The 23,605-nt window shown below is 36.8% G+C and overlaps 1 protein-coding gene across 6 annotated transcripts in view; it reads right to left on the bottom strand.

Annotated features, from left to right (window-relative positions):
- The window catches only part of LOC138703729 (scaffold attachment factor B2-like), a 90,518-nt gene that overhangs the window by 50,167 nt on the left and 16,746 nt on the right, over positions 1 to 23,605 (bottom strand). For 5 of the 6 annotated variants that reach the window (XM_069831854.1, XM_069831850.1, XM_069831853.1 and 2 more), the window contains exons 8-11: positions 19,179 to 19,300; positions 16,841 to 16,990; positions 7,590 to 7,785; positions 529 to 833 (exon numbers count right to left, since the gene is read on the bottom strand). In XM_069831854.1, the coding sequence (XP_069687955.1) occupies positions 529 to 833; positions 7,590 to 7,785; positions 16,841 to 16,990; positions 19,179 to 19,300 (773 nt within the window). The remainder of the gene's footprint in view (positions 1 to 528; positions 834 to 7,589; positions 7,786 to 16,840; positions 16,991 to 19,178; positions 19,301 to 23,605) is intronic. The other variant, XM_069831851.1, reaches the window with a different exon arrangement.

Here is a 23,605-nt window from a genome sequence, read left to right on the forward strand (position 1 = left end):
CATTATAGGCAAGTTTCATACGACTTTTTATGCTCGACCATATTTCTAACTTAAAATTATTCAGAAGTATTCATTTTATTCGTATCTAACTGAAGAGTGGAAGTGACCTTGTGCATAGCTCGTAAATTGTGAGATGTGCGCAGACGCGAAAGTATTGATTTTTTCCGAAGAACAATAATGTCATTGACCTTGTTATAATCTACAGAATAACATGAACTAATATTGATATAACCTGGAAATTGATTTAGAATTGAAAAACGAGATGACAAATTGAATTTATTTGAATATTATTTACAATTAACGTTAATTATTATAGTAACAGAACATAACCTTCTGCGACAGTATTGGATTTCCAGCCTCCGTGAGGTAAGCCTCTCTACAAATTTTTAACCAAAAATTTCTGTTCGAGCCGAAACCCTTCCCTTGTAAGAGTGGAAAACTGATGTCCTAGTTGTTCAGCTAATGTTGTGCCAATACATATTATTAACTATAAATAATTATTATTAACTATCATTTTATGCTACTTACACGAATTTGTGCAAATGTCAGTACACCTGGTCTCCTGTTTGGAGACATGTGGCGAGATCTGCGATGAATACTATGAGGGCTATGACTGTGGCGTGAATAGTGACTGCTGCCTACACTGCGATGACGGGGTTCTCTTCTCTCCCGTGAGACTTCACGACTACGGTGCTTTGATCCTTCTTTCTTCTCTCCTTCTGCTAGTTTAGCAGATTTGTCTTTCTCCTCACCAGATGGAGATTGATCTTCTTCTCCCTCAGGTTTAGGGGCAGCACCGTCTTCTGTACCTTCCTCTTTTACTTCAGTCGTTCCTGGGAGTAACAGCAATTTGTTTCCTTCACCATTCACTTGCTATACGGTAATATCTGACACCACGAATAAATTTGTGAAAATAGTATAGAATATCATGCAAGTAATATTGAGATAAACATTTCAACTTAATATTATTGCTATAGAAACTCTCAAAGTGTCTGTAGTACTGGATATGATATATCGACAGTTATTTAAAAATGTAAATAGTAATCTAATTCAGTAACAAGGCGAAATCACTGAATATAACAGCTTGTTGAAAATAAGAGATCCAGTACAATAGAGCTGCTTGAAATGTCGAATGGATGGCTCCAACTCCTCCATCAAAATCTGTAGCTCCACTTTGGTTGGACAGCAGGGGTACATCAGTGAACATTTGAAGCCATTTTTCATTAGAGAATCTATCATGAATAGTTTCCAATGTTAGCAATTTTAGGACATCGTTTGGAGTGTCACTTTTCTTGGTTACCTTCAACTAAGTCGAGAAGTACATAGAGCTATAATCTCAAACTGGCAAATTTTATTTTAAAGCCCGTAGGTACAAGTAGTAATATTTAAAATTTGATTCCAATCATTAAGGACCCCATTTTACGGTGAATATAAATCTTACATTTCGGTATAACTTGTTTAATTTAGGTGTCATTTCGCATAAAAAAAAATTCAGTGTTGTTATCTAGAGAAATTACTATAAGTTTCACATACTTTGTGTGAATAAACTACAGTAATAGGCATCACAAAACAATGAGGCTATTTCTACTTAAAAATGAAGTCACCCAGAATAAGGTTTGAATATTAGATTTGATAGTACATTATGGAACGAGCCTATAATGATAGTAATTAAGACGCGAGTATGTTTGTTTATGAAACGAGCGCAAGCGAGTTTCATAATTTTCATACGAGCGTCTTAATTACCATTATAGGCAAGTTTCATACGACTTTTTATGCTCGACCATATTTCTAACTTGAAATTATTCAGAAGTATTCATTTTATTCGTATCTAACTGAAGAGTGGAAGTGACCTTGTGCATAGCTCGTAAATTGTGAGATGTGCGCAGACGCGAAAGTATTGATTTTTTCCGAAGAACAATAATGTCATTGACCTTGTTATAATCTACAGAATAACATAAACTAATATTGATATAACCTGGAAATTGATTTAGAATTGAAAAACGAGATGACAAATTGAGTTTATTTGAATTTTATTTACAATTAACGCTAATTATTATAGTAACAGAACATAACCTTCTGCGACAGTATTGGATTTCCAGCCTCCGTGACGTTTCCCTCGTTGTCTTTCGATTGCATATCCGAGAATAAACGAAAACCTGAACTTTAATGAATAGGTGTACTTTAATGACATGCATTAAAGGACTGCTACCAGGTGTATAATTACTACATTTCGGCATGTTCGAGCATAATAGTACATTATGCAACGAGCCTATAATGGTAGTAATTAAGACGCAAGTATGTTTGTTTATGAAACGAGCGCCAAGCGAGTTTCATAATTTTCATACAAGCGTCTTAATTACCATTATAGGCAAGTTTCATACGACTTTTTATGCTCGACCATATTTCTAACTTGAAATTATTCAAAATTAGGTCTTCTTATGGTTATGTGCGAACTGACCTGTATAGTGAGATGTGCGCAGACGCGAAAGTATTGATTTTTTCCGAGGCCGAATGTCACTGACCTTGGCAGAGAATAAGATGAACATTAGTCTGATATAACCTGGAAATTGATTTAGAACTGAAAAACGAGATGACAAATTGAATTTATTTGAATATTATTTACAATTAACGCTAATTATTATAGTAACAGAACATAACCTTCTGCGACAGTATTGGATTTCCAGCCTCTGTGACTTTCCGCTAATTGTCTTTCGATTGCATAGCCGAGAATAATCGATACTTGGTGTTTTATAACGGTACAAAGTTGACTTGTCATTGGCTGAACACCTGTACTTTAATGAATAGGTGTATTTTAATGACATGCATTAAAGGACTGCTACCAGGTGTATAATTACTACATTTCGGCATGGTCGAGCATAAAATTCTTTATTGAATTGGAGTCTTAATATTAAATTCAAAATGTACAATGTGGGACATGACACCTGATCAACTTGAGTTCTTACCAAGTCCAAGAATGCCACACTGTGCATGCTTCGGTCATATGTTTAAGAGATATTCCCTTCGCTATTTAAATATTACATATCTATGCTGAGAAGGAATTAAAACTATAGTCTCTTATGAAATGCGCTACAGAACTTGCAACATTTTCGCACACTGAACAATTATGTCCCTCACTGTACATAAATACAAATGCAAAACAAATTATACTTTAATCACAGTGTTTAAGGAAAATCAACTACCAAATTAAAACAAAATCATAAATCCAGCTGACTGCAATGACTACCATGTCTCCTAACAGTACAACAGACAGGGAATTAGCTCAAAGCTTAATATATTAATTCCCACACTTATGAGACTTTCAATAACTATATTTTTTGGACACTTCAAATTCTCAATTAACTAACAGTGTTCTAGTTAAATATTTGTGAGAGCTAGCTTCTTCCTGTGAAGTTGGCTCCAACTTCACACTATCCGAGTCAAAAAGAATATTGTTGATCACGTTCATCAAGGCAATGTGTTTTTTCACAGTAGGAACGATGCTCCAAATATGATGCTCCATTCTTTCGATTTTTTTTTTTTTTGCCACAGTTGCCATGTGCTCACAGTGAAACAGTCAGCAATGCCAACCTGTCGCCATGGACTCTGGTTGGCTGGTTCGAGTAGTTGCCATGGTGATGCCTTGAAGACACTGAACTGTCAATACCTTTCTAGTTTTGTGTAGACTAGATTGTAATCACAGTCTAGTACAGCCAGTCACGAAGCTTGAGGTGATTTTTTGCATTTCTTGAGATTACAGCACTCCAAGCGGCTAGCTACTAGGAGTACTAGGGACAATAGACTGTGTCGGTACTATTTCACATTGTTGCTTGCAAAGACAAGTTGTGTAAACTGCGAAATGTTTGTTGCCGGTTGTGATAAATGTTAATAACTAAAATAAAATAATCGGAATAATAATACGAGATGAGGAGACATTTGTAAGGTTGTCTCAGATGAAGAAAAATTGAAGTGTATAGGTTCAAAATAGGCCTATTTAACACCAAAGATTCTCAATGTATTGCTGAACTAAAAATTACATTGCCCTTAAGAGAGAAATGTTGTTTTAGGTTTAATAATAAAGTATATATTCATTTCTTATGGATTGCGAAAATCAAATATCTAATATTTTTTATCGCATAAACTTAAATGTTAATCATTAATTTTTAAAGCCCTTCTCGATGTACCTGGCTTTCCACAAGAGAGTTGTGAAGAAACTAAACTGTTGCTTTTGAAGATATGTCAGTGTTTGATTGCACTACATAATTAAATTTCACAAAGAAATGCTTCAGTCTAATAGAAAGAACACTAGATATTTAAAGTTCTGTCACCTAAGCTGCTGAAATTTCTAGAGAAATCATAATTAGACCTACTCCTTTCAGTGGATTTTTTTAGTAGGTTATTTTACGACGCATTATCAACAGCTTAGGTTATTTAGCGTCTGAATGAGATGAAGGTGATAATGCCGGTGAAATGGGTCCGGGGTCCAACACCGAAAGTTACCTAGCATTTGCTCATAATGGATTGAGGGAAAACCCCGGAAAAAACCTCAACCAGGTAACTTGCCCTGACCGGGAATCGAACCCGGGCCACCTGGTTTCGTGGCTAGACGCTCTAACCGTTACTCCACCTTTCAGTGGATATTTGTTTATTGTACTCATTATTTTTATGTATTATTTTATTAGAAACATAGAAAAATGGAGTATGTTGTAATAAAATTGATTGCTCATGTTTTATTTTCAATTCTGGTGTGATTATTATTGCTTAACCTCATTCTACTTCGATAACTAGGCCTACACTACAAGTATCGGTACACATAAATTACACTCAATTCATATGTCCGTTATTAATATTAGTTTGTTGTTGTAACGGTAAGTGAAAATTAATATTTTATTAGTTTCGTAGTTCACTATCATCCCACTTATTCAAGGTTATATTAAATTTTTTTTTTCGTTTTGAGTAAACACCAAAAACAATATTATTATGAGGGGGAGTCAAATGAAAACCTTAAAAATTTAATAAAAATTCGAAATTTCGCGCCATTGCCCTGCAAGTTGACAGTACTGTTACCACTGCTATTAACAATGCCCTAGAGGTGGCAGGATAGTGCAGACAAGCGAAACACTGTCACAGTATCAGTTTGAAGATGGCTGCCCCACTTGCAATATGCACAAATGAAGAACAACATTGTCATACGTTTTCTGAGCAGTGAAGATGTGAAACCTTTTGAAATCCATAGGTGAATGAAGATCTAATATGGTAATGCATGTTTATCACAGCAGCAAGTGTATGAGTGGAGTAGAAAGTTCAGTAATGGCGTGACTTCTGTGACAGACACTCCCTGCCCAGGTCAGGCACATCGCGTTGTGACACCAGAGTCTGTATCAGCAGTTGAAGTCATGGTGATGGAAAATCGACGTGTGATGGTGGATACAATAGCCGCAAATCTGAACATTCATCATGGTTCAGCACATCACATTATTCATGATATGCTTAAGTTTCACAAAGTGTCTGCAAGGTGAGTGCCATGGCAGCTCACTCTAGAATTCAAACAGTGACGTGTTGATGTGAAGAACTTTTGCAGCATTGTGAAGCAGAAGGTGATGGCTTCCTTGCGAGAATCGTTACTGGAGACGAAACCTGGGTACACTACCAAAACCAAGAGAGCAAGCAAGGAATGGTACCATTCTTCACTACCAAAACTCAAGAAGTTCCAGATGCAGCCATCTGCAGGAAGGTTATGCTGACTCTCTTTTGGGATGAACAAGGCATTATCTTAGAGTACTACACGTCTAGGGGAAACACCATCACCAGTGAGTTATATTTAGATTTGTTAAAAAATCATCTTTGGCCTGCAATCAAATCAAAGCGACATGGATGTCTGACTACAGGTGTCATTTTGCAACACGACAATGCTCGGCCTCATACTGCCCGTGCAACAGTTGCAACAATCAATGACGTTCACCTTGATACTCTTCCACATCCACCATACTCATAAGACCTCACCCCAAGTGATTATCACATGTTTGGACCACTCAAAGTGGCGATGGGAGGAAAAACATTTCGTTCTCATGAAGAGGTGCACCAGGCGGTGCATGAATGGCTGCGCACGCAACCGAAAGAGTTTTTTTTTTTTCAGAGGAATCCGTGCACTTCCTATGCACTGGAGGACCTGTGTTGAACGTCAAGGAGACTAAGTCGAAAAATGATACACTTGTGTTTAACTGTTATTCAATAATAGTATATTATGCAACGAGCCTATAATGGTAGTAATTAAGACGCGAGTATGTTTATGAAACGAGCGCGAGTTTCATAATTTTCATACAAGCGTCTTAATTATCATTATAGGCAAGTTTCATACGACTCTTTATGCTCGACCATATAAATTATTCATAAGTATTCATATCATTCTTATCTGACTGGAGAGCGGAATTGACCTTGTGCAATTCTCGTAAATTTTGTGATGTGCGCAGACGTGAAAATATTGATTTTTTCCGAGGAACAAATGTCATTGACCTTGATATAATCTAGAGAGTAAAATGAACATTAATCTCGATATAACCTTGAAATTGATTTAGACATTGAAAAACGAGATGATAAATTGAATTTATTTGAATATTATTTACAATTAACGCTAATTATTATAGTAACAGAACATAACCTTCTGTGACAGTATTGGATTTCCAGCCTCCGTGACATTTCGCTAGTTGTCTTTCGATTGCATATGCGAGAATAATCGATACTTGCGCTTTCATATTGCTACAATGGTGTTTTCTGATTGGTGGAACACCTGAATTTTAATGAATAGGTGTACTTTAATGAGGTCCATTAAAGGGCTGCTACCAGGTGTATAATTACTACATTTCGGCATGGTCGAGCATAAAGAAAATATTTATGGTTTTCATTTGACTTGCCCTCGTATTTCTTGTATCTTCGAATGTATTAATGGAATTTAATATACTTTATGAAAATAATAAATAAACCTTATGTATTTCATATTTCAATAATGGAAGGAAGGTGTTAACTTTTCCGAAAGAACACGATAACGAAAGTGTAATATATTTTGTCGTCTGCTAGGGAAGGGGTGTGTGATGAGGCGATAGTAGCGATGCTAGTGGCTAGCTACTAACAAGTTCAACTCTCTTAATGGATGCACATTCCCTATGTACTGAGCTTTGTGACTGTGTATACTAGACTGTGATTGCAATGAGCAGATACTGAAACCTATGCTAAGAAAGGAACTACAGTATACAGTAACTGCTGCATCATAGCGAGGTTATAAAATTGAAGTTAAGTCAGCAACTTGCTCAAAGTGCCATGACAACATACATCGACATTTGGATATGACAAGCATGAAAACTCTTTAAGAGAGAATTTAAATTTTAACTTCTCCAACATCCAGCCTATAGTAACGACTTGCTCCATCCTATTTTCTTTGTTTTCATCATTAAAGGACGCTCTGCAAGGTTGACAGTTCGCCACTGATACTTAAGGATGCAGTGCATACTGTACGTGTCCCCAAGAGCAGCCAGAAAACAAGTCACTTCACTTCCTAATTTCCCTTCTAATATTCTTCAATGGGATTAGCCTCTTACCTGTTTCTGCTTCTCCTTCCTTCTTCTCATCCTCTTTCTTCTTCTCGCCAGCTTCCTGCTTCACAGAGCTGCTTGTGCTCAGCTTCCGTTCATGCCGCTTCTTATCCTCGACCTTCTTCACAGAGCCGCCACTCAACTTGCTGTCACTCTTCCTTGGGGGTCCTGTGGCATCCCCCTTGGCCTGAAACGCAGGCCGCTTAACAAGTGATACCATAACGTCAACACTTGAATGCACTAGTAGGAACTCCAGTTAGCCCAGCAGCTTAGTGTGTTGTTACACAAGTCACAAATTTCACAATACTGACCAATTCATCTAAGACATGAATTGCGATAGGTGCGCGTATGAGCAAGTTGCACATAGGAATCAGTATTAGTCTGTCACTCGCTCGTACGCGCTCCACTGATACCAAGCACACCTGGTGAGGAAAAGATTACTAACAAGGGAAAGGTTTTGGTTCAAACAGGAATTTCGTATCCAAAATTTGTATACAGGCCCATCTTTACATCTCTGTAAAGCTCCCAAAAGCATTCGTTTGTGTAATGTGTGGTTTGTCTGTTAGAGCACTGTACAAGTTGAGGGGTGGGAAGAGCACTGCACAAGTTAAGGGGATGGGACATCTTACCCGTAAGCCTAGCCTAGCCTAGAAGCTAGTGCGAGTGGTAAAATGTCTAAAGCCCATTTAAGAACATTTTTCTCCAACGTTCTGTCTGAAAATATTGCAGCTAATCAAAAATGTAGACTGTTGTGTGAGTCATTGAATATGCACAAGGACACAACCTTAATAAATGAATCATTCCAAGCCTAGGACATGGAATGTATGATCATTTCACCTAAAAAAAAAACTGAATATATCCAGCCTCTGGATATCTATTTCCTTAGACAATACAAAATATATGCTTGGAGGATAATAGATTACATAAGGACTCTTGCTGAGAATCCAGAACTTAACTTGGGAAATCGAGTGTTTATAATGAAAATGCACTCTGTTATTCATAACCAGTTGTCTGCTCCAGTGTACCGCCCTATGCTTCAGTATTCCTGGCAGTCAGCTGGTTACGTGAATCCTGAACAAGTCTCGGACTTCAAAAATGTAATTCAGGTGGCATTTGATTTCTCAGCACTGGAGTGTGGTTCAGAAGATTGTTCAGGTGTTGCTTCTGCGTGTTGTGCTTATTGCTCTGCTCCATGCTGTTTCATGCATTTTATAGAGAATACTCATGTACATTTTTAAAGAAATGTATTGACCAATACCAACCAAACGGAGAGTTACACAAATGAATGCTTTTAGGGTCTTCATCACCATTGTGAGGTAAGTCTCTGTACAAATTTTTAACCAAAAATTCCTCTTCGAGCCGAAACCCTTCCCTTGTAAACAAAGGTACATATGGAACGAGAGAAATGCAAATCTTCAAACCGTTTTAACCCCATCTGGGGAGTGACATTCCCTTTTTGGGATTGAAATTGATAATCAATAGCCGTAGCATAGGTAAGGTCGATATTTCTGGTCGCTAATACTGCACATTCGATAGTATTGAATCTGTTTTAGTTTAAATATCTGGTCTGAACACACTCCTGACGTCATATCTGATGTATGTAGCAACGTGCGAGAATCGTATTGTAAGCGTGGTAAGCATTGTTAGCCTGCTGAATGCATCCTTTGTTCATATTATTTTGGAGTGTATTGCGTGTGCGTGTTTTATTTGAAGAGTCCACTGCAAGAATGATGGATGTCACTTTCTTGTCGAAAATGAACCAAGACTGTCAATGCATAGCTTAAGACATATAGAATGTACATAGAGTTATATGTATGTATGTATTTATTCACACTGCAATGGGTATATACCCGGTGGCAGTGGTAACTAATTACACTCAATAATGACAATAATAAACTTATTAATTAAAAACACAGATAGTCATTGTCCAGTAACGATCGAAAAATCACAGTTAAGCTTCGAGCGCTAAGCATTTCAAACTTTCAATTGCTTCTGCTGCAAAATGTATTCCAAATAACATCCATCATTCTTGCAGTGGACTCTTCATTTGTATATAGCAGTGATTCCCAATCTTTTCTTGTTCATGGTACACTATCCCATGTAATGGGCTTAAGACACTAACAAACATAAATAAAAACAAGAACCGTGAGAGACTGCTCTCAGTTGAACAAGAAATACGTGTGTATTTGTCTTCAATTCCACCACGAATTGAACTTTTGTGTAAAAAGCAAAAATAAATATTGAATGAAATTATTTTAATTACTTTTACTAACAATAAAATCTCAGTAGTTTTGCGGCACACTTAGCTAATCTCGGGGCACAGTAATGTACCACGGCGCACCCGTTGAGAATCACTGGTTTATAGTGTCGCACATAGGCGAAAGAACGTTGTGTCCCTGTGCAAGTAAGGCTACAAGAATGCCTAATAATAAAATATCTGCAAGGGACAGAGCTTTCCAGTATAAAAAGCATGGGTTTTATTGCACAGACAAAAGTATAGTCACATGTAAATTTTGTAATTGTCAGGTCTCATGGAAAAGAAGAGATACTGTTGAGAAACATTTGAGATTGGCAAAACATGTATTGGCCATTAATTTTGGCAAGGAAGGTGAACGAATTGTAGAGAGTGGTGAAAAACAAGATGAGCTCTGGTGAAGAAGTGGACATTATTTTTGTGCTGCAGGGAATGACCATAAACTATCCTGATTTTGCAGAATCTGTGCTTATATGGATGCCGTGTGCAAATGCAGACCGTGAATGCTTTAATTCATCATACAATAATGTTTTGTCTGATAAAAGCCATTGTTTTTTCAACAGAAAATGGCAATCTTTTTTCTGAAATGTACTGTCAGTGACACAGTTCATCTGCCCTGGAAGGAATGCGGGGTTGGGGTAGTAGTTTCGCACTAGTAGTGGATGGAGAGAAAGTTAGAAATACAATGTAGCATGCATTATAAAAACATTGATTTACCAATTCTATGGAGTACACTACACATGAAAGTTATATTGCTACGTCTGAACTTTGAATATATATTTACTCCAGCAAATCTATTAAGCAAATGTTCACCTTCGTCTTCCAAGTACAAATGAAGAGAGAGAAATGTTTTTTTGGAGAAAATAGAAAGGGGATTAAGCAGAGGGTATTCACACCAAAAGTACCGTTAGCCTGCCGCTTGCTTCAAAGTTAGCCTCACACCCCTCTAAACAACACCCCTAACTTCCCCAAGGTTCAGGGCAGATGAGCTGTGTCATCGACAGTATTTTGAAAGATGGAGTATTTATTGTGCTATTAAAGCTGTGTATTTTGAAAATAACGAAAAATTCCAATGAAAAACCTATTTCCCCATTTGAAAATCAGGCTTAAAGCTCAGCACTTCCATTTATCCTCAATTTCTCTAGCAGAAACGCATTTTCTTGTACCTTTTCCTAGCTGCTTCTCCTTTTCCCTCCAATTCATCCATTCATTCATACATACATACTTAAAATTTCAACATTTCACTAATAATTGACTCAAGTCATGAATAATGGACAGTATCATTCAGCCAGAACAGATAATATTTAAATGACAACAAAAGTCCAGAAAGACCTAGTATTTTATAAAATTATAATCTTAATTAAAATGAAGTTAAACAATAACAATTTTTCAATAGTAGTATTCAACTTGAAGAAATTCATTACTCTTTGTGGTTACAATACTGTGAAGAATAAGATAACGTATAGATTACCAATGGCACATTTCAGTCAAAAAGTATCAAATAGACGATGAGGCTTCTAGTACAGTATTTTTTTCTGTTCTGACAACAATAACATGGTACAACACACAGCTAGTATAACTGGAGCCATGAATCTTAATATAAAATATTACACATAAACATTCAGCTATTTAATAACTACAATAGGTATATAATGTAATTATCACAAAAAGAATAAAAATGTCACTCATGATAAATCTGGTACTGCAGACAGTTTTGTTTACTTTCAATAGGAAAATCAATTCGTCTACATACAGTAGCATGCTAATTAATCCCAACACGACATATTTTTACATTTTCTGTCATTGTTGGCCTCACAGCTGCTCATACCGCTTTAATTGGCATCTGTAGTATGTGTAATTCCATTGTTGAAGGTCTGTCATTATTTTTTTTTATAATATATGACATTTTGCCTGTCGTTTTGTACTTATAAGCATTTCAGTTGTGTTGAAGACTTAATACTGCAATCCTGTATACATTCTGTCATCTTTACAAATGGATACAACTCCACGAAAACGGTCTAAAATTATAACATTAGCAGACCATTCTTCTATGACACAGAGGCAAATTGCTGCAGAATGTCACATCGGTTTGGCTACTGTTAATTCGATCATAAAACGATACAGGGAGACTGGATCCATCACACCCCAGAAAAAAGGAAACTGTGGCCGGAAAAGGAAGACTTCACCTGCAGATGATAGTTTAATTGTCAGGAAAAGTAAATTAAATCCTAGACTAATTGCTGTCGACTTAACCCGCGAGTTAATGGCTACCACTGGGGCGAATATTCACGTCACAACAGTGCGGCGTAGGCTTTTGGAAGCTGGACGAAGGGCTCGTAAGCCTATTAACAAGCAACTGCTAACCCCTGTTATGTGCAAAAAACGCTTAATGTGGGCAAAATTACATCAACACTGGACAGTGAAAGACTGGAAGAATGTACTTTTCTCCGATGAGTCTCATTTCGAGGTCCACGGCCACCGTGTTTCTTACGTACGAAACAGCAGCTCATCTCCAACAAGCACCCAAATACCCCCCTAAAGTAACGTTTTGGGGTTGTTTTACACATGAAGAGCCTGGAGCATTAATACATATCAAGGGAATGATGAATTCTGACAAATATATTCACTTATTGGAAACCAGAATCGTACCCCAGCTGCAAAAATCATTTCCAGATGGCAGAGGTGTGTTCCAACAAGACCTGGCACCATGCCATACGTCTCGAAAAACTACAGAATTCTTCAACAAGAAGAATATTCAGTTACTCCCCTGGCCAGGCAACTCACCCGACATCAACCCCATTGAGAACTTGTGGTCAATTTGCAAAAGAAGAATGCAAAAAATGGATTGTTCTACAAAGGAGAAGATGATTTCTGCCCTCATTGGTGTATGGTTTCGCGATGAAGAAATGAATATTTGTGGGAAATTAGTGAAATCCATGCCAAATCGTCTCAGAGCTGTTATTAGGAACAAGGGAGGCCACATAGATTACTGAGGTATGTCTTAGATCCTTTTTTTATCCCGTTTGAATGTTTTTGCATAAGTAATTACATTGTTCGGATTAATTTCCACGCTACTGTAAATCTGGTATTGTAGGCAGTTTTGTTTACTTTCAACAGGAAAATCAATTCGTCTACATATTGTACTACTGTACATGCTTTGCAGAAAAAAAATTATAATCTTGATTGGATTGTTTCTAAATATTGTACCAGTTAGTTGGATATTATATTATTTGCCTATCTCAGCTGACTGACTTGGATATTTTATTCTAGAACTGCACACTATAATCTTTTCGCTGTAAGAAAAATCCTAATGTAAACAATAGCACGTGACTGAAGTGAGGCTTCATTGGCCGCTGTTTGGCGCCATAGATTCTCAGTACGTGTTCCCGCCTACTGTTGTACATTGTTTCATGTTAAACATTTCCCGTTACTCGTCAAGTAGGTCTAACCTCACTACTATGCATTCGTTTGTTTAGGAGCCATTTACTTTATAATTACTGCAATTAAATTATTTTTAAGTCTTATGTCTTCACAATGGGCAGTTGAGGATGCAGAAGCCATACTTCAGTACCACGTGCTTACGTGAACAACTACGAGCTCAAGTGACACAAGCTTGTTACAAGAACAGACTACCTTGGTATTACTATTGGTATTCATCCGCGTTCATAGTTTTTTTATTGGGTTATTTTACGATGCTGTATCAACATCTAGGTTATTTAGCGTCTGAATGAAATGAAGGTGATAATGCCGGTAAAATGAGTCCGGAATCCAGCACCGAAAGTTACCCAGCATTTGCTCGTATTGGGTTGAGGGAAAGCCCCAGAAAAAACCTCAGCCAGGTAACTTGCCCAGACCGGGATTCGAACCCGGGCCACCTGGTTTCGCGGCCAGATGTGCTGACCGTTACTCCACAGGTGTGGACGCGTTCATAGTACATAACAAAATATAAAAGTAGCTTTTCTTTTACATAGCATTTTACATATGAGTGAAGTCAAATGTTTCATCGTATTTAACAACTAGAATTCAATTTTTAATTTTCAAATAATACAAGATTATGGTTTCCAAATACGAACTATATTTTCCTGCGTCATGTGAGTGTTTCGACTGGAGCCAATCATGGATATGACAGCAACGTGCTTATGTTTACATTAGGATTTTTCTTACAGCAAAAACAGTATACATGAATATGTTTCAATTAGCAATTAATTTATAGTGAGGTGAACTGGAATATTGTAAGTTTCCTTCTAAAGACCACAGGTATTTGCTAGAAGTTGCTTTAAAGAGACATTTTAATGCACAGTACAGAACAATACTACCCATAGTTAGAGATCATGTGAAGACAAATGTACATCCATGTGGACTGGCTTGGTCACTTAGCTGCCAGACTTGAGGTATTATGACTGCAGTCTAATAAACTTGTTATAAAACTATCCATTCTCGATTCAAACAGAAAAACTGACATCAATAGGCGAAAAGATGGCTATTTACAAATGCAACATTTTGCTGTAATCATGGTAACTAATGAATAATCAAGAAGAGGTAAATGAATAGTTTTAAATATTTAGGTTTTAACTTATCCTATATTAAAAGTAAAGATATTAATGACAAAATAAATAAATTTAATCTGATGTGTGGCACTATTAAAAGAACCCTTAAAAATACGAGGAAAGAAACAAAAATGAAATTTCATAAAGTAATGGCTGTTCCTATATTAATGTATGGATCGGAATCTTGGACAATCACTAAGAGCAAGAACAAAGATTGGAAGCAGTAGAGATGAGATTTATAAGAAATATAGCAAGATATGCTCTACTAGATAAAAAACGAAATGTAGATATAAGAAAAGAATTAAATATTTTCAAACTCACTGATCAAATAGTTAAATATAGGAACGCCTGGAAACAACATATTGATAGAATGCCAGTAGAAAGATTTCCAAAACTGACGTTAAATTATAGACCTTATGGAAAGAGAAATATTGGACACCCACACAGAAGATGGTCTGAACAATTTTAACAATTCTAGCTTTCATGAAACCGGAACGAGCCTATGGCTTAATCCTTGTATGGTGATGATGATGATGAGGTAACTGGCCTGTGAACTACTATTTGGTCAGCATAGAACTTTCGAACACAATGAAATCACCTCTCAAATTTTACTTGAAAACATGCACTGAATTCTGTATATGTAAAGTTTCCATGAAGCTGAAAATTAAGTCCACCTGGGATCTTCAGGTTTTTTTTTTTTACAGTTGAAAGATGTGCTTTCTCCTATTTTCTCCAACCTTTTTGTTCCTTAAACTCTTTCCTTCTCTCTCTTAAAACATCAGTGGACAGGAACTCACAGACATTGAAAGGCAAAGAGGCTACTTTCTTCACCATTAAGGTATTATGCAAAAATATTTGTGATTAATCTAAATATAGGAGTATTTATGTATTTTTGCATACATATTCCTATTTAATAATAATAATAATAATAATAATAATCCGTGCTGCTACAGCCCGTGAAGGGCCTAGACCGACCAGCCAGCTGCTGGCCTCATGCCCACATGCCAAAGCAGAGGTATCATCCAACCAGAATAGAGGTATCGTTAGCACGATGATCCCCACAGCAGTTATAGCTGGTATTCGCAACCGGATTTCGCTACCTATCGTAGCTCCCCAAGTGCATCACGATGCTGGGTGGGCACTAGTCCCATGCACTGGCCGAAATTTAATGAAAAAATTTCTTCCCCCATTCCATAACGCGAGTCCTAGGCAGGATGCCTTAGACCGCGATGCCACAGCACGGGACCATATTCCTATTTATGGCTAAGAATTAAAAACAAACACTTAAATTAAGTCACTAGTAATTAAACTAATTTTATCTCTTAAGTGTGTTAATAGTAACTACTAGTTCTCTTATTTCAGTTCAGACTTAATATCGTAACATATACAAAAAAAAAAAAATCTATTTATATCTGCAAATCATCCCTTGTTAATTTCATTTTTCTGTAACATTTGCAGATTAATAACTGGTAGTTCCCATTCCTTATAGTAATTAGTCAATTACATTTTCCATTTTATTGGGTTATTTTAAGACGCTATATCAACATCTCAGGTTATTTAGCGTCTGAATGGGATGAAGGTGATAATGCCGATGAAATAAGTCCAATGTCCAGCACCAAAAGTTACCCAGCATTTGCTCGTGTTGGGTTGAGGGAAAACCCCGGAAAAAACCTCAACCAGGTAACTTTCCCCGGCCGGGATTCGAACCCAGGCCACCTGTTTCACGGCCAGACGCGCTGACCACTACTCCACAGGTGTGGACATTTAGTCAATATCAAGCCCATAAAGAGCCAAATACTTTTCACCCCAATCATGATATTTGTCATCTTTCACGTGAAATCACTTCCTTAATTTAGTGGTAAGCATATGAAATACAACAAAGTTAAGATGGATATGATTTCATTTTCCAATTGCAGAGGAAAACAAAAGGTAACACACAAATTTTTATTAACTATGAAAACAACATTCGTAAATGCAAAAGAAAGGGAAAGTGCTGTGTATGTAGCATATTTAATGCAATTGAGGGGTTTGGGATAAAAACCAGGCAGTTCCAATTCATTATCTTTCGAGATAATGAAGAAAAACTTAACGCCAAACAATAAACATGTACAGAAGAGGCAGGTTCAAAATGCATTATAACTGTGAATGTAATTCATGGAACTACATGGTTCTTCGACCAAACGATAGAGCGCATTTTTTTGTCCTCTGTGCATAAATAACTCAAAAATGAAAAAAAATCGGAGCTGCCTGGTTTTTCCCCCACACCCCTCAATTATGCTTCATTGCTCACATTTTGTTTTTACCAGTTCATGTCATATTAGTGCAGAGGACATTGTTGATAGAAGAAGTATAGTGGTGATGTATTGGGGAAAAGCAGTACCATGGAAGTTGCAACAGTTTCTATTTTCAGTAAAGATGAGTGAGCTAAAATTCTATGTTAAAATCGAATCTCTTACCCGTTCTACTGATATCATTCTTCCATGAAGTTCAGTCCTATGCAAATGTTGAATGCATTTGGATGCATCTTCACTTGTTGCCATAGTGACGTATCCATAACATCGGGCACCAGGTGTTCGAGCATTTGTTACCACTTTGGCACCTATCACCTGTAACAACAAATCGATAAATATTATTTTTAAATATTGTCACTAAAATACCTACCTCAAAATATTCAAGACTACTATATTTATTGGATCCTGCTTTTCAACCATAGTTTGTCAACGTTTTAAGATTTAAGTTTTTTTATCACTATTTTGTGTGACCTCCATGCTTGTCACTGCATCTTCAACTCCATTTTCTATATACACGTACATACAAGAGAGGAACAATGGCTCAAACCAATACCTACAGGTGAAAATTTTCCAAATATAACTACAAAACTCCAGACATTAAGAAGAAATCCCATTTTGTGTGCAAAATTACTATTTAAGGGTTCCAAAATATACATCTTAAAAAAATTCTCATCACAACTTATTTTTTGTACCATGTCACTGAGAGCCAAAATACTTTGGAAAGTATATATTCAACTGATTTGTCATTATGTTCATCACAAATGTTTCTTCATAGAGTACGAAATTAAAGTAGCACGCATATTCTATTTTAGGCAAAGGAATAAAAATATACCAAGAAACCACTGTCAGAAGCAGAATTTACGAGGCCTGTCTAAAAAGTATCCGACCTTTAGCCAGAAAAAATATTTCAAATACCTGACGGGGTTGGGACCCTAATCCCCTTCAAAGTAGGCCCCTTGTGCTTGCACACGCTTAGCCCACCAATCCTTCCACTGCCGGAAACACCTCTGGAAATCTTCTTTTGGAATGGTGTTCAGCTCCGTCGTCGCGTTCCGCATTATCTCTTCTCTACTCTCAAAACGGGATCCTTTCAGTGGTGTCTTCAATTTTGGAAACCAGAAGTCGCAAGGAGCCAGGTCTGGAGAGTAGGGAGGTTGGCGAATGGTTGTAATTCCATGTTTGGCCAAGAAAGTGTGGATCAATTGGGATGAATGTGCGGGGGCGTTGTCGTGATGCAAGTGCCAGTTGTTCGCCGTCCACATGTCTGGTCTTTTGCGCCAAACTGCATCACGGAGTCGCCGGAGAACATCGTGATAGTACTCCTTTGTCCTTCTGGTGCGTATTCGTGATGCACAATTCCACGGACATCAAAGAAAACAGTTAGCATCACCTTGATTTTGCTTCGCACCTGCCGCGCTTTCTTCGGCCTTGGAGACTCGGGATGCTTCCATTGCGACGACTGTCTTTTTGTTTCTGGGTCGAACCCGTACACCCATGACTCATCTCCAGTTATCACGGTGTTCAGAAACCCAGGATCAGTGTTGGCGGTGTCCAGAAGGTCCTGTGCAACGTCACGACGGAGGTCTTTTTGTTCCGGGGACAACAACTTGGGCACGAATTTCGCAGCCACTCGGTTCATGTTCAAATCATCACGCAAAATTGCATGTGCAGAATCTTTACTCACTCCAACCTCTTTGGCAATCTCCCGCACGGTCAAACGACGATCTGCCATCACCAAATTTCGCACCCTCTCAACAACAGCTGCACTCCGAGCAGTTTGAGGCCTGCCACAACACTGCTCACTCTCCGCTGATGTGCGGCCATCTTTGAATCGGTTGAACCGCTCCTTAATTTGTGTTACACCCATCGCATCTTCCCCAAACACCTGCTGAATCTTACGAATTGTTTGACTTTGAGAATCACCAAGCTTTTGACAAAATTTGATGCAGTATCTTTGCGCAATTCGTTCAGTCATCTTGCGAGAAAACTAAATCCGACAAACACTTAGAACAGCACCTTACTTGGCGACCACCAGCCAGTGACTGGCACAAGCGAATGCGGTGAAAAAATTCAAGCATGCGCATTATGGTTCCTCCTTCCATCGTGCAGTGGCGCCACCTTAGAATCACTACTTTGCACGGGAAAATTTAAGGTCGGATACTTTTTAGACAGGCCTCGTACATCATCTTCTAATAAAAGAATATTACATTACAGGCCACACAAGCCATGATAGCAAAATATATTTTTTTTTATAAACATGAACATATACTTTTTTTCTAAATAAACATGACTACATTGTATCAGTTTACAATTTAATGGAACAGGGATATATCTAATAGGTATATCATTGAAAATAAATGTATTCAATTTTATTTGAAAATTAATATGCCACAATATCGCAATTTAAAACCAGTCACATTTAGAAAAAAACAAGTTTATGCAATCCATTCTGAATCAAATTTCTTAACTATTCTAAAGCTTCAATTAACCATCACGCACTCACCTTCCCATACTTGGAGAAAACTTGCTTCAAGTCAGTGGCACGAGTTGATGATGACAAACCACTCACCCATAGATTACGACTACTGCCACTGGTTGCTCCAACAGATGATTTGCTCTTCTTATCTAATAAACACGAGAAAGACATCAAATTATCTTACAAATAAGAGCATCACTAAAGTAGTATCATGGGACACTATTTTCTCATATGTTTTGCAGAGTAATTGAAGTTGCTACTTAAAGTTAAAAAGAAAAAAAAACAGACACACATAAATATAAGGCATTAATAGAAGAATGTAGGACGAAACTCAGAGAACTGGAAACAGACAACTGGACCATAGAATTCAACTGGATTAAAGCACACGTAGGAGAATACGGCAATGAACTTGCTGACCAACTAGCGAAGCAAGCATCTCAAGACAGTGAACTGGAAATCTGTTAAGAGAAGATTCCAAAAACCGAAATACTACGTGACATGAAACAACATAGTTAATCGAAATGGGAAAGCTTGTGGCAAACTACGTTGAAAGGGCAAATTACAAAATCGTTCTTTCCAACAGTAAAATCAAGACTGCAAGTGAACCTACACATAACACCCAATTTCACCACATTTGTAACAGGACACGGTAAACTAAGATCCTATTTTCACCACTTCAAAATTATGGAATCACCAATGTGTTCCTGCAACCTAAATGAACAGACAATAGAACATCTAATATGACTGTCCTAAACTGAACTTGCAACGAGCAATATTCAGGAATAAAATTTCAAGAAAGAAAGGGAAATGGCCAATTAATAAAATAGACATAATAAAATTGTACTGTAAAGAATTCATGCAATTTGTAAATTCAGTAGATTTTGAATAACTGTAAAAAAAATTGTAACAAATATGTATGCAGTAATTAGGAGGTACACTATATAAGTAATAAAATTATAACTACAAGTAGGACAATATTAAGAATAGAACTGGTATAAATAGTTGTACGCATAAATTTTTGTACCAACCAACCAGTCATGTAGTATTACATTAATTGTAATGGAACATGATGTAAATAAATGCTTATTAAAAAAAAAAAACACACACACACACAAAAAAAAAAACTGAAGCAGGTGTTGCCTCTTATTCCCGATATCGACAAGTTCTGTCGTTTATCGAACCGTGTGTATGTGTGTAGTCCGTATGCCAGAAACATAGCTACAGTTGAGAATACTATATCTAGGAGTTTGCAGCATTGTGCGTGACTTCATGCAATGCCTTTAAATAAATCCAACTAGAGTATGCGACAATTTCTATACTCAATGAATGCTTTATGACAACTGTCTCCGAATCATTTAATCTCCTACAGAGGCAACATTTTTTGACCTGCTAAAACTTCCTACAATGAAAATTGGAACATTCCAGTTATCAATGATGTTCCAAACTCCATTTCGATAGAATTCATAAATGAAAATATCATTATATGAGTAGTTTAATATCAAAGACGGACATCTGTCGTCTCCATAGTTTTCATCTAGAGGCACTTTTTGTTACACAGTGTTCTTTGTAATATTTTAACACAATTTACTTTTATAAATCTAGTGCTAGAGTTTGCATATAGTTCACCACAACTGAAAAGAGCATGAAAAAATGTATAAGAATCCACATTATCTAAATTTCGATCCGAGGCTCAGATGTCCGCCTTTGATATTAAGCTACTCTTATATACTTATTCACACAGTGGCTACATAAGTCATTAGTTATTACAATGTAGAAAGAAAATAAGAGATATGAATTGTAGCAAAGATAATTAATAACATATATCAACATATGATTGCTTATTTATTCCGTCAATATAGCTTAAGCAATGAATTACATATGAAAGAAAAACATATGAAAGAAAACTATTTACAGTAGCGTGCAAATTAATCCGAACACGACATATTTTTACATTTTCTGTCATTGTTGGCCTCACAGCTGCTCATACCGCTTTAATTGACATCTGTAGCATGTGTAATTCCATTGTTGAAGGTCTGTCATTTTTTTTTAATATGTGACAGTTTGCCTGTCGTTTTGTACTTATAAGCACTTCAGTTCTGTTGAAGACTTAATACTGCAATCCTGTGCACATTCTGTCGTCTTCACAAATGGATACAACTCCACGAAAACGGTTTAAAATTATAACATTAGCAGAGCATTCTTCTACGACACAGAGGCAAATTGCTGCAGAATGTCACATCGGTTTGGCTACTGTTAATTCGATCATAAAACGATACAGGGAGACTGGATCCATCACACCCCAGAAAAAAGGAAACTCTGGCCGGAAAAGAAAGACTTCACCTGCAGATGATCGTTTAATTGTCAGGAAAAGTAAATTAAATCCTAGACTAACTGCTGTCGACTTAACCCGCGAGTTAATGGCTACCATTGGGGCGAATATTCACGTCACAACAGTGCGGCGTAGGCTTTTGGAAGCTGGACGAAGGGCTCGTAAGCCTATTAAGAAGCAACTGCTAACTCCTGTTATGTGCAAAAAACGCTTAATGTGGGCAAAATTACATCAACACTGGACAGTGAATGACTGGAAGAATGTACTTTTTTCCGATGAGTCTCATTTCGAGGCCCACGGCCACTGTGTTTCTTACGTACCGTACGGAAAGGATCCGAAAAAGTAATAGCAGCTCATCTCCAACATGCATCCAAATACCCCCCTAAAGTAATGTTTTGGGGTTGTTTTAAACATGAAGGGCCTGGAGCATTAATACCTATCAAGGGAATGATGAATTCTGACAAATATATTCACTTATTGGAAACCAGAATCGTACCCCAGCTGCAAAAATCATTTCCGGATGGCAGAGGTGTGTTCCAACAAGACCTGGCACCATGCCATACATCTCGAAAAACTACAGAATTCTTCAACAAGAAGAATATTCAGATACTCCCCTGGCCAGGCAACTCACCCGACATCAACCCCATTGAGAACTTGTGGTCAATTTGCAAAAGAAGAATGCAAAAAATGGATTGTTCTACAAAGGAGAAGATGATTTCTGCCCTCATTGGTGTATGGTTTCGCGATGAAGAAATGACGAATATTTGTGGGAAATTAGTGGAATCCATGCCAAATCGTCTCAGAGCTGTTATTGGGAACAAGGGAGGCCACATAGATTACTGAGGTATGTCTTAGATCCTTTTTTTAATCCCGTTTGAGTGTTTTTGCATAAGTAATTACGTTGTTCGGATTAATTTGCACGCTACTGTATGTATTACATCCTATTTTATCTTGATACTAACATTTTCGCCCCTAGTGGGGCATCTTCAGGTACAAAATATAAGTATCATCTAAAATCAATTACAAACAAGTTTTACATTTGAAAATGCCATGACTAGAATAAAATGGTGACAATATGATCCATATCAACATTAAATGTCCTGTCAAAATGTTAAAAAATTTAATTTAAAACAATGTGAATTTACATTTGTTTTCAGATACAAGAGCATTCAACATTTAACGAGAATACCACCTGCTCCATGAAATTAGTTATACACGCTTTTATGACTCCACATTTAATAATATAACGTTTTAATTCTGTATATTTTTAGTATTTATATTGATTTTATTGTGATCATCACCTTATTGGCAACAATATATTTGAGATATCCATACAAGGGGATCTACTTTATATAACTACTACCCATACCTGTGAGCTCCGCTGCACCTGTTAGAAATAAATATAAAGTAATTACATAATTAAAATAGGACATTTGATCCAGGGAACATTCGTGTTTGATAGAAGGATAAATCGTTCAATATGTTACTTAATTTAAATTGTGTTTAAATAATTAAAATGCGATCATTTCGGTCCACAGACACTCATTTGGTGCAATGACAATTCCTTTAAAATGTTGCTTAATTTTTATTACATGCAACCATAGTTTAATGAACATTGACATCATTTAGATTTAATGTGTATACTTTATATTACTTGCTATATGTTTCCATTGAATTATGGTAATAACTTAATTTTAACCCTTCTTTTCTATGTATTCAGTAAATGGCGTTTGGCCCACTATGGTTCTGAACCCTTCAAATAACTTAAATTATATTATATAATATTACATATTATATTATATCTGAAGTTACTGTAATAACATTATAGCATTATATCCATCTAGAGAAACTACACTTTCCAATGGTGAAATAATACTTAATTATACAAATCGGTTAATTTAGCTTCCGATATTACTTCATACAAACACAGAAACATTCTCTGTAGGCTATCTTTCAGAGCTTTCGATTGTTGCTGTCCAAGGCCCCTTATATACGAAGTCATTTGTTTTTTATTTCATTATACGGCCTTAGATGGCAGTTATTTTAATTTTAAAACTCATTTCTCTCATTAAATATCAGTCCTATCAAAATTTTTCAAGGAATAAAACTTATTGCAAATTATTTT

This window comes from Periplaneta americana, chromosome 7, assembly GCF_040183065.1.
Source record: "Periplaneta americana isolate PAMFEO1 chromosome 7, P.americana_PAMFEO1_priV1, whole genome shotgun sequence".
NCBI lineage: Eukaryota > Metazoa > Arthropoda > Insecta > Blattodea > Blattidae > Periplaneta > Periplaneta americana.